The sequence below is a fragment of the Rattus rattus genome, chromosome 15, assembly GCF_011064425.1.
Source record: "Rattus rattus isolate New Zealand chromosome 15, Rrattus_CSIRO_v1, whole genome shotgun sequence".
Classification (NCBI taxonomy): Eukaryota; Metazoa; Chordata; class Mammalia; order Rodentia; family Muridae; genus Rattus; species Rattus rattus.
In genome coordinates this window covers 63,409,428-63,421,948 of record NC_046168.1, presented here as the reverse complement: position 1 = coordinate 63,421,948, position 12,521 = coordinate 63,409,428, and the positions used below count along the sequence as shown (strand labels likewise).

Sequence of the window (12,521 nt, the reverse complement as noted above, 5' to 3'; positions counted from 1 at the left end):
GCCAGCATCTTGATGGCAGTTCACATTTGTCTCCAGTTCAAAGGAATCTGGTGCCTTCTTCTGGCCTCTGTGGGCAGTGCACGCAGCATGGTGAACGTGTATACATGTAGGCAAAGCACGTACATACATAAATTTAAAAATGTAAAGCATAGCTGAGTAGTGGTGGCAGCACATGCCTTTAATCTCAGTACTCAGGAGGCAGAAGCAGAAGCAGAGAGGCGCAGGTGGATCTCTGTGTTTTAAGGTGAGCCTGAAGAAGAAACATCTAGGAAATAGCAAAGAAAGGCACACAATACAAGAACATCTGAGGGAGAGCTTGCTTGCATGAGTTAAGTTGTGGTTCTGTAATTGCTTAGGTCGCAGAACAAGGAAGTCAGTTTTCAGTGGACCCAGAGAGTTTGTTTCTTAAACCTGGAGAAGAACATGAAGTTACCGTTTCCTTTACACCAAAGGATCCCAAAGCATGTGAGGAGAGGTAATATGAAAATGTTTACAATGGCCACTGGCTTATCTGCTTTTCACTAATGGGCAGATATGTCACCTAATACCCGCTATAAATGATATAGTGCGCTTTTATCTCCTCAGTAACCCTTCACGTGTGTGTGTGTGTGTGTGTGAGAGAGAGAGAGAGAACATTCACATATGTATACACATATGTAATTTACACAGACACACATAAGATATACACACACCTAGTAATTTATATTACACTGTTGTAAGTGTGATATGTGTGGTATGGGCATCAGTGCCATGGTGCATGTGTGGAGATCAGAGGACAACTTTCAGTAGTTGTTTCTCCTTCCATCACAGGCACAGGGACCAGGTTCATGTCCTTAGGCTTACGCAGCAAGTGCTTTCCCCACTGAATAATCTCACTGGCCCATCTTTTCTATTTTGTTAGTAAAATGCTTCTCTTAAACTAATCAGGTCAAAGTTAAAAATTGCTCTTTCTGGTATATTCTGACAAAAACAAATAATAAAGCATGATTATGGTATTCCTCATTGACTTTCTTCTTCCAAAAAGTCTTTACTTTGTTTTTTTATTTATTACTTTATAATTCTTCCCAGGTCTCCTTCAGGACCTGTGACATTGACATCTAAGTCATTAGTAATTTTCAGTCAGAATGTTATTGTTGTTTGTGTTAGAACTTGACTGTGTGGAGTTTCCTTAGTATATGCCTCAGAAGTACCCATGGAGACACACGCTGCTTCTCCCCAGTGTGGAGTACAGAATGCTCATGTCTAGGAAGTTTATTACTAGAATCCTGTGGAAAGTGGGGCACTAGTTAAGTACTTGTGCCTCAAGTGCTTACCCTCAACCCTGCTGCTGTCAATTCTCCCCAAATTCCTCAAGAAATTTCTCTTGTGCCACCATGAGGACCTTATTGTGATCATCACTTTGGTGTGGTCTTTTCCCTGGAACATAAGCTTTTGGGGTAGAGATACTGTTGACATCACAGATTCAGTCTCAGACAAAGGGAGAGGACAGGCTATAGGTGCCAAAAAACTGACTGTGGGACACTTGACTCCTGTTTTCTTCTTTGGTTAGGATCCTGATAATATTTGTGCAACCATTAGGACCTCAGTATGAAGTAGTGTTAAAAGGTGAAGTCATTACTTCTGGGAGTAAACTTCTGCCACCTGGACCTCACTGCTCAGATATTTCATTGATTCTATCCAATAAGCAATTTCTGACTTGGGGTGGTGTTCCTCTCGGCAGGACACAGTAAGTATTCATAGCCACTGACTGGGAGGACTGAGATTCTGTTGTCTAATTCCCTGATGTTATTTTCTCAGACATTAAATATTCTTTTTAGATTTGAGATAAAGCTGTAATATATTTGCTTAATGTTCTTGATGATAACCAAAATTCAAAACTATAAAAATTTATGTCTGATTTTTAAAATGCATCTCAAACTGTCTTTTATTTTTTTAGGCTCTTTGAGCATTTGAGAGCATGAGCGCTGCTTTTAAGTACACTGTAGCTGTCTTCAGACACACCAGAAGAGGGCATCAGATCTCATTACAGAAGGTTATAAGCTACCATGTTGTGCTGGGATTTGAACTCAGGACCTCTGGAAGAGCAGTCAGTGCTCTTAACCACTGAGCCGTCTCTCCAGCCCACACTTTTTTTTTTTTTTGGAGACAAGATCTCATTCTCCCAGGCTGGCCTTGAATTTCCTATATGTAGCTGATGCCTCTACCTCCAGAGTGCTGGGATTACAGGCATGCGTTAGTGTAACTAGGGCTGGGCTCGAACCCAGGACTTCATACGTGCTAGGCAAGCACTCTACCAACTGAGCCACACCCCCAGCCTTTTTTTTTTAAAAAGATTTATTTATTTTTATTTATGTGAGTACACTGTAGCTGTCTTCAGACACACACCAGAAGAGTACATCAGATCCGAGCGCTCCTTTTATGGAAAGTCAGAAAGATAATGATCAAAGCACTGTATCTTGTTTAGGGGGATTGCAATCCAGTGATAAATACTTAGACTGGACTTCAAATTAGGTGATAATGGTTTTCTTTTCTTTTTTCTTTTTTCTTTTTCTTCTTCTTTTTTTTTTTTTTTGTGCACAACAGGGATTTCTACACTTATTTTGTATTAAATGGAGAGAGGAAATAATTTCAAAGATGCAGGGTTTTTCATACTAGCAACCTGCTATTTATGTATCCATTTATATTCTAATGTCTTTAAAAGGTAGAGGGAACTCAGCAGACTGCTGAAAAGACTGTTGTACAAATAAGCATGGTAGCCTTGATGGCTTGTTTCTCTGAAAACAAGACCAAGCAAAGAATTCCAGCTCTATTAAAGACTTGAGACTTTCTTCAGTAACTTCTATACACTTTTTGTAGTGTAGAATATGTTTATAAAATGTATACACTAGAGATACTTAAGATGAGCTTTACGTTTTTTTTTTTTTTTTTTTTTTTTTTTTTGGTTCTTTTTTTGAGCTGGGGACCGAACCCAGGGCCTTAATGCTTCCTAGGCAAGCGCTCTACCACTGAGCTAAATCCCCAACCCCCCCCAGCTTTACGTTTTTAGAGACAAATTGTGTAATTGTGGAGAGGTGAGGTGTACAGTCATCCTGCCTTTAGACACTGTGGTGGGGTTTGGTTGGCTTTGTGTTTGCCGCTGTAGCAGTATCAATAGAAAATAAAGGCTTTAAAACATGTAATTGTTTTTAGGCTTCAGAAACTGGCTTTGAGAAACAGTTCTACAACAACAGCCCAGAATTTGCAACTGTTTATCAAAGGACAAGATCAGGATTGCTTTCAGGTTTGTAGTCTGATCTTTGTCTTGTCTGATTAACCCCCCCCAACCTCCCCCAGCTGAGGACCGGAACCCAGGGCCTTGCGCTTGCTAGGCAAGCGCCCCTGCCACTGAGCTAAATCCCCAACCCCGATTTAAACACTTTTTAAAAACTGTTTTGTTTTGTTTATGCAGCAAGGTCTCACTGTGTAGCCAAGGCTGCCCTGAAATTCATGATCCTACTGGCTGCGACAGGCCTGAATCACTACATATGGCTTCTGCCTGATGTTTTATCTGAGTATAGAATACTCACTTATATGCAGACCATTTGTTGTTTAATTTGACTAAGATTTCTCTTACTATGTAGCTCTGGCTGGCCTGGGGTTTGATATGTAGACCAGGCTACCCTTGAACTTACAGGAATTTCCCTGTCTCTGCCTTCCAAACACTGATTGTAGGTGTATGCCATTGGACCGAACCCAGACTACGTGTTTTCTGTATCTGTTTTTTGCAGTCCTGGGGATGGAACCCAGGGTCCATGTCCACGTCTTTCTGATTTTTTGTTTTTTTATAGGTTTTTTTTTCCTTAAAAAAGTTAGATGTAAATTACTTTTCCAGTATTACGTTCTTATTAACTATTTGATTAATTCTTTTTTTTTTTTTGGTTCTTTTTTTTTTTTAGAGCTGAGGACCGAACCCAGGGCCCTGCGCTTCCTAGGCAAGCGCTCTACCACTGAGCTAAATCCCCAACCCCTATTTGATTAATTCTTAAAGTGCTCCTCAGAATTAACACTGTAGCCATTTTCAGGGACCTTAAAAACTTCAGCTGTCCTTAAGGCTCGTAACATGGCATTACTATTGCCAGCCTTTTCTACATTTCTGCAGAAACACAGAGCTAAGCAGACTAGATGGCTGGCTTGTTTATAGGTTTTAAAGATTTTTAAATTTTATTTTACGTGTATGAATGTTTTGCTTGCATGTATGCTTATGCAACATGTGTATACCTGGTGCCCATATTGTTCAGAAGAAGGTGTCAGACTCTCTGGGACTGGAGTTACAGAGGCTTGTGAGTGCCATGTAGGCACTGGGAACTAAACCTGGGTCCTCTGCAAAAGCTGAGCCTTCTTTCACACTTAAGAGTTTGTATTAATGTGTGTTTCATTTGTGCTAGTGTTTAAGTTTATACAGTGATTGTTTTTAAATTGTAGATTCAGAACACTTTTGGCTCAGAAGAGCGATTGACCAGTAACTGTGAGATCAGAATTTGCCCAGGAGAGGATTTTGTAATTTCTGTGCTATTTGCACCAACTCGATTATCTTGCATGTTGGCTAAACTAGAAATCAAACAACTTGGAAATCGATCACAGCCAGGCATTAAGTTTATGGTAAGAGAAGTTTACTGCTTTTTTTTCTTCCATGAAGTTCATGTAAAGTTGTAACCATTGCTTTAATATTGGTAAATTATGTATTCTGATTTTTCTGTTATATACTTAGAAACAAATTACAGAATAATTATCAAGTCAGGAAAAGCAACCATTATGAGTTTCATATAAAAAGCAATCCTAACGCTTTTAAAGTTTCATTACTGCTTGAGAAATTTGAAAGATACCTAACAATATCCACATAGAACTATTCAACTCAGCAAAATACTGTCTTAGCCCATTTGGTCCACTATAAACAACAATCGCCACGAGCTGGATATTATGTTATTATTTATGTGTAGGAATGTTTTGCCTGCATGTCTCTGAGCCATGTGTGCATGTGGCGCCCATGGGTGCCAGAAGAGGGTGCAGCGTCTCCTGGAACTAGAGGTACAGACTAGTGTGAGCCTCCATGTGGTGCTGGGAACTGAACCTTGGTCCTCTGGAAGAGCAGCCAGTGCTCTTAGCTGCTGAGCCGTCTCTCCTGATAGTCCTTAAACATTTATTCCTTACAGTTCTCAAGCTGGCTGTCCACGCTTAGTGTGCCACCACTGTCTGTCTAGCAAGGAGCTGCAGTCTGTTTCGGAGACAACACATCTTTTTCCCATGTCTGCTCCTGGTGCCAGGGTGAGACGCTCCCTCCCCTCTTACAGGCACACCAATCCCACTAGCAGGCAGGGCTGTCAGGACTCATCGCTTCTGAAAGCCCTATCTAGTGCTGCCGTGTTGGGGATTATTTCAACAGAAGAATGTGAGACACCAACGTTCAGGCTTAGGCAAATACCCCTTGATATAATTTTCTAGACTGTGTTCCAGAGACTGGGCTTACAAGGACAATTTGTTAAAATGGTTTTTAATTTTTTTTTTTTTATGTACAGTGGAGTTTTGCTTGTGTGCAGATGTTGGATCTCCTGGAACTGGAGGCAGCTAGGAACTGCCATGTGGGTGCTGGGAATTGAACCTGGGTTCCTTGGAAAAGGAACCAGTGCTCTTAACTACTGAGACAAATTTTTTTCTTCAGCCTGACAAATTTTTAAAACTTGATTTAACCATTTGCATAAATATATCCCAAGCAACTACAGATAAAAAGGATAAGGCACTGAGGAAAGAAAAAAAGGGCAATACAGTGAGATGACATCATAGTGAGGTGACATCATAGTGAGGTGACAGCACAGTGAGGTGACATCACAGTGAGGTGACAGCACAGTGAGGTGACAGCACAGTGAGGTGACATCACAGTGAGGTGACAGCACAGTGAGGTGACAGCACAGTGAGGTGACATCACAGTGAGGTGACAGCACAGTGAGGTGACATCACAGTGAGGTGACATCACAGTGAGGTGACAGCACAGTGAGGTGACATCACAGTGAGGTGACAGTGAGGTGACACACAGTGAGGTGACATCACAGTGAGGTGACATCACAGTGAGGTGACAGCACAGTGAGGTGACAACACAGTGAGGTGACAACACAGTGAGGTGACATCACAGTGAGGTGACAACACAGTGAGGTGACATCACAGTGACACGACATCACAGTGACACGACATCACAGTGACATGACACATCACGTAAACGTGAACCCCTTCAAACTGCACGTTGATCTGGAAAGGAGAGCAGGATTGAAATTTGTGTTCTCTTTCTTGTGTCAGATGGGAATGTAACCAATTAGAAGATTGACCAAAACAGCTTTATTTGACACATGAGTTAGCCTGTTATCTGTGGAGCAATTTACTTGGTCCCAGGGTGGGCCAGATGGTGTGAGTATGTAAAGCAGTCACTCTTAGACCCTGTGACAGAGTGTCAATGTACACAGCTGTAGAGTGTACTGATCTGGTTTCTTGTGAAATAAAGTTGGGTTTGTAGAGATGCTAAGTGAATGTGTCCTTCACTCCATCCTGAATATGATGTGCTGGATTCTAGGCTTAGTAACCTAGGTTTGAGATTGTTAGTCATTTAGGGCAGAACCATTTGATTTAACAGTCACCAAGACCTAGTTCTAGTCTGGGACCTCCTTAAACCAGGGTCTTAGTGTGATTTCTGCCTGCATAGATTCTCTTAGAGCTTCGTAGGGTGGGGTTTGTCTGTGGATTCTCCAGCTCAAAATGGCTTTTAGTTCACAAAAAAGACTTATAACATGGAAGATAAAATAGCCTAGTAAAGTGGTAGGGGAAACCTCACTTGAGATTTGAGGGAATTGGGAAAACCACCCTGTCTCATCACTTACACCCCCTGGACTGGCACTTCAATATCTCCCCATGACAGGCAGCTTCTTGCTGTCCCAACATTATGGTTTGGTTCTGAGGAACGAGTGGAATGTTCTGTGCTCTAAATAGCATAAAGCATGGTGGACTTAAATAAAAATTAATTTTTTTCCATGTTGAGTACATGATAAGCATCATTTTTAATTGGTAGATAGAATATCACATTTGTTTTCAACATAACCTGAGATAAAGCCGTTCTCCCCATTCTACTCAGGTTAACTGAGGATACACAAGTGTAGAATCCACATTAATTTCTGTGTAATCCCTGGGGTGCTAAATACAGCTCTGTTTTGTAGTCTTTGAGAGCAGCCCCAGGCTGTGATGCTCCCAGAGATTTTTGGCAATATTGGAGACAATTTTGATTGCCTTAACTGATACTAAGACAAGAGTATTGTTCCCCCTCCCCGCACACCACACCACACCACACCACACCACACCACACCACACCACACCACACCAAAAATCCAGCCCAAATGCCAATGGCACTGAGCTTAAGAAACCCTCCTTTACAACAATGATTAATCTCTGGATCTGTTGGCGACAAGTTGGTTTCAGCTTTTGTGTGTTAGCATGTATGTGTGATGTGTTAGCGTGTATGTGTGATGTGTTAGCATGTGTGTGTGTGACGTGTTAGCGTGTGTGTGTGTGTGATGTGTTAGCGTGTGTGTGTGATGTGCCAGAGGTCGGCTTTGGATCTTCCTTTGTCACTTTGCTTTATTTACTGAATCAGACTCTCTGAACTTCTCATTGCTATTTTGGCAAAGCTTGCCTTAGAGCTTTTTTTGGTTTATTTGCTAAGTACTGGGTTATGGGTGATCTGAACTCCTACTTCATGCTTGCATGGAAAGAACTTTATCTGTTGAGCCAAAAAAATCTCATGACCTTTATCTCTACCCAACATTTATACTGTTTCTCTTGATATTATTTTCTAAATGCCACAATTAATTTATATTTTAATAGCATTTATATTGATTGCATAATATATCTTGTAGAGATGATTTAAAGGGTATGTTGGAATATGCATAGGTCATGTGTAACAACAATTTCATTTTATATAAAGGACTTGAGCATCACAGAATTTGGTACTCATGGGTATGAGGGGCTAGCCTGGAACGGATGCCCTGAGGATATTGAGGGACAAATGTAGAGAAAGAATACATATATTGAATGTTTTCAAAGATGCCTTTTCTCTTTATCATTTCCTGTTTAATTTTATGCAGATAATTTATGCATAAAAGTATAGAAAATGAAGAAATTGAAATATTTTTGGTTCTTTCAGCTGTAGCAAATCATTTTAAATGATAAGGTTTGTAGGTTTCTGTTCTGAAGGTCTTGGAAATGTTATTACTTTATAATAAATCAAGCAAATTTATGAGGATCCTCAGTTTAGTGTCCAGTGTTGTTTTGATTAGATACATAAGGCAAATCAAAAGCAATTGTTGATTTTTCCATATTCTCTATGGACTATTTGGAACCTGTGAAAAGTAAGTTTTAGAGATGCCTGTTGACCAGCATAGAAGGTTACTTTCTAATAAGGTAAATGCTTTTGTTACTTCTGTTATAAACGAAGGTCTCCGTAAGCCCTCCTTGTCTAGAAGGCTCAGCTCCTGTCCAAACTGCAGCAGGTATCTCTCAGACCTGGCTTCAGTTCCAGGTTTCCAGGTCCCTGGCTGGCCTGGAGTTTGGAGTACTAGGCCTGTCTGTGGGCTTCTTCTGACAGCACCTCTGCCAAGACACTGAGATAACAGCATAGCCCTGGCTGCCTGTGTGGACCAAGCTGGCTTTGAACTCATAGATTCGCCTGCCTCTGCCTCCCTGAGTGCTGCGATTGCAGGCGTGTGCCACCAAGCACTGTTAAACCTGGCTTCTTAATTCTTATAGAGTAATTTGAGAAGGGAGATGCTCACATATCCCCTAAAGTCTCTGTTATGAGAAGTTTCTGATTATAGAGAAGTCGCAGAAGCACCACTTCTACAATTTACACCCAGCTGACCATTGACCAGTACACTTCTATATTTTTAGGCATTTCAAGATAAACTCTAGTATTACTAGTATAGCTAGGCTCGCATTCATTTGCTAGGTGAAGCGTATTATTCTTTGGTTAAGCTTGAGTTATGCAACGGGAAATGATGTTCTTTCTGTAGTCAGAAGGTTAATGGAGTTTGGAAGCGCTGTTTGTATTTCCTTTTCAAATGTACATAACTGTACATACACAGTGGTGAACGAGAAGTTGGGTAATTCCTAGCTCAAGGATACAAACACTAAAAACTTTAATTGTATTAAATTGGATGTGTGTATTTTTTGTTTTTTAGATACCTTTGTCTGGATATGGAGGAACAAGTAATCTTATTCTAGAAGATGTTAAGAAATTATCTGACAGTTACCTGGTAACGGTGAATGACTTGATTCCTGGCAAAGAGAGCAAAGTTACTTTTTCCGTTCGCAACACTGGCTCCAGAGCTGCCTTCATTAGAGCAGTGGGCTTTAAAGGTTCTCAAAGAAAAGTTTTGCTGGATCCTAAAGTATTGAGAATTTTTCCAGATAAATTTGTACTTAAGGAAAGAACCCAGAAAGTAAGTATACAATCTCTGCCCCAAAAGATAAGGTTATATTTTGAGTAATATTAGTTAGTATTTTATGGCCAAATGTTAGCATCATGCTGGGAGGGAGTGTAGGTTAGAAGACTTTCCTGGTCTTTCTTGGAGAGCTGCTATACATATTTCCTTTCTTCCTTTTTCTCTCAAGATGGAGTTTCTCTTTGTAGCCCTGGCTGTCCTGTAACTGTTGACCAGGCTGGCCTTGTCCTCAGAGACTAGCCTGTTTCTGCCATCTGAGTATCCATGGGTTCTGTCTGTGGTCTCCTTAGTATTGTAGGACTGTTTATTCAGAGTGAGATAACTTACTGAGGAGAAGTATTGAGTACTCATGCTCCTGCTGTCCTTTTGTTGTATCAGGATATTACTTTAGTATACAATCCGTCAAGCAGGAAGATCGGCAGTAAACCTGAGACAGAGCTGATAACTGTCTACATGTTTGGTGGTGACGAAATCTCCAGACAGCAGTATCGAAGGTATAACCTACTTAAACAGCGCGGGAGCCGACCAGTGCGGTCTGCACGGTTGATGGCTGGGAACCATTTAGAACACACCTCACTGTTCATTAGTACTATTTATGGTAGATGGAGAAAAACATTGGTGAATTGTGTGGCTCATAATTTGGCATAATGTGTGTTAGAGATACTTGGAGGAAACATAAGTAAGTTTTCCTACGTTCTGCCTCCTTTTATGGCGTATGGGTGCTTTTTTCCCCCTTATCCAGTAGGACCATCATGCTTTACACTGCTCCTACTGTATCATGCTTTTCCTACGCCCGATTTTATTATATAAACCTACATTGATTAATTTAGAATATTTCTAGGAAGGCTATAAATTACTAGAAAGGATCATTATATCTTAGAAATGTGTAGATGGTTTACCTTATACTTTATAAAATTTGATACATCTAATATTCATATGATTTAATATACTGAGTTGGAAAGTTTGGAATATTGTCCTAGGTCAAGTGTGGTTAAAATATTGGTACATTATTATGTGCTAAGTTCTGGGTGCTTCTTGTTGCACAATAGAGGTTTTTGGGCTAGAGAACTTAAGCACAACATAGATGAGACTCACGTTGAGAGCGATGGCTACTCTGAGGCTGACTTCTTTTTTCTTTTCTTTTTTCTTTTTTGAGACAGGGTCTCTCTACATAGCCCTGTCTGTCCTGTGTAGACCAGGCTGGCTTTGACTTCACAGAGATTTGCCTGCCTCTGCCTCCTTGAGTGCTGGGGCTAAGGTGCATCCTACCAGCAAGCACTGTTAAACCTGGCTTCTTAACTATTTTAGGATAATTTGGAGAAAGGACTTAGTCACATTTCCTGTTTCTCTTTCTCTATACTGAAACATAAAAAGAAAAACCAAACAAAAATCCCTATGTATTGTTTCATAAGTTCTATTGTCTTTGGTTGTGAACATCTGAGAACTACAGAGACATAGTTTGTTTCTCACTGTAAAGGTCCTTTGGACGATACCTGTTTTACAATAGTTAAGTGGCTACTTAAATATTCTCATGAACGCTTATTAGTTATTGTTCTTCTCTCCCTACTGAGGCAAGTTCTTTGACCAAATTGTCAATAATGACAAGATAAGCCCTGGAAAGAATCCAGTTCTCAGCTAGAAAGATGGCTCAGGGGTTAAGAGCACTGACTGCTCTTCCAGAGGTCCTGAGTTCAATTCCCAGCAACCACATGGTGGCTCACAACCATCTGTAATGAGATCTGGTGCCCTCTTCTGGCCTGCAGGCTTACATGCAGGCAGAAAGCTGTATGATGTATACATAATAAATAATAAATAGATAGATGGATAATCTAATTCTCTTTCTCCTCTTATATTAAAGAGCCCCTACTTTGATACTACCATTGAACTAAAATTAGTGATTCCACTACCATTTAAGCTGAACTTCCAAAGCAGGTTTGGCTCTAAAAAGTACTTATTTTATGATTTAAGATCTGTGATCTATGTATGAATGTATCCTGCTGCTAGTGGGGTTTGCCAGATAATTTAATTAAAATCTGGTTTAGGTCACTTTATATATAAAGTGAATAAAAATCTTTTCTGGCAGAGCTCTGCTGCATAAACCAGGAATCATAAAGCAGATCCTTCCCAAACAGAGCGTGCTACAAAGCATCGACTTTGCTGAAGCCTTTCAGGACGAGCTACTCACAGACGAAGGTGAGAATTGTAAGAGCCTTGATGTTTGGGGTCACTTGTGTCATTATCTAGGCATGGGGTGAGACCAGGAAGGAGTTGTCTGAGTCTGAGCTGTCTGACTTTGGACAAGCCACATCCGTCTCCAGAGTTCTCGTTTCTCAACTGTAAGAGATATTTTGAGAATCACATGAAAGAGTTTGCTTTGTAGACATTTTATATCTCGGCAAAGTCTCGATTTCAGGTTCATAAGTGGAAGAGGGACGGGGGCCGGCATTACACTCAGGTTCAGGCAGTTTTAGGTCTCATGATCGCGTTGGAGATGCAGTGGTGTCCAATCCCAAATAGCCATGTGGGTGCTAGCCTGGACTCTTCGCCTCACGTGAGAGAAACGTTCAGGTGTTTGTGTTTGTTTATCCACATGAAGTAAGTGTACTAAGACATGTAAACTATGTAAACACACATACATAATTTTTATTCCATAAAATGGGGCGGCATAGAGAAAGGGTCAGCCACTGAGAATGGGTTGACTGTTGACTCATAATTGAAGAACAAGAAATGTAGACAAAATGGAGAAGATGGGCTAGGATGAGGAGCGATGCTTCAGGGTAGCTCCTTGTCCAGAAATTCAAAAACTGTGTCATGAGAAGAGGTGTCATCTGGGGTGGTGTGAGTAGGGACTTTGACCAGCTTTCTGGATACCAGAATACAGGGTACATTGAGTGTTCTGTGTGCGAATGAAGAGACACAGCCCCACATGGGTGTGTTGATGGTGCCTTCCATTGCCTGTGAGAGGCTGCAGGGCTCTGTGATTATGTCAGTGACGTCTGTTTGAACATA

General features: G+C 40.8%; 1 protein-coding gene and 1 non-coding gene across 2 annotated transcripts in view; one reads left to right on the top strand and one right to left on the bottom strand.

Annotated features, from left to right (window-relative positions):
* Cep192 (centrosomal protein 192) overlaps positions 1-12,521 on the top strand; it is an 82,744-nt gene that overhangs the window by 45,080 nt on the left and 25,143 nt on the right. The window contains exons 26-32 of the mRNA XM_032886256.1: positions 357-475; positions 1,550-1,726; positions 3,190-3,280; positions 4,462-4,638; positions 9,249-9,509; positions 9,891-10,006; positions 11,596-11,705. Of these exons, the coding sequence (XP_032742147.1) occupies positions 357-475; positions 1,550-1,726; positions 3,190-3,280; positions 4,462-4,638; positions 9,249-9,509; positions 9,891-10,006; positions 11,596-11,705 (1,051 nt within the window). The remainder of the gene's footprint in view (positions 1-356; positions 476-1,549; positions 1,727-3,189; positions 3,281-4,461; positions 4,639-9,248; positions 9,510-9,890; positions 10,007-11,595; positions 11,706-12,521) is intronic.
* LOC116885030 lies at positions 4,044-4,172 on the bottom strand. The gene has a single exon (XR_004385917.1). It is a non-coding gene; the product is annotated as a small nucleolar RNA SNORA33 (small nucleolar RNA).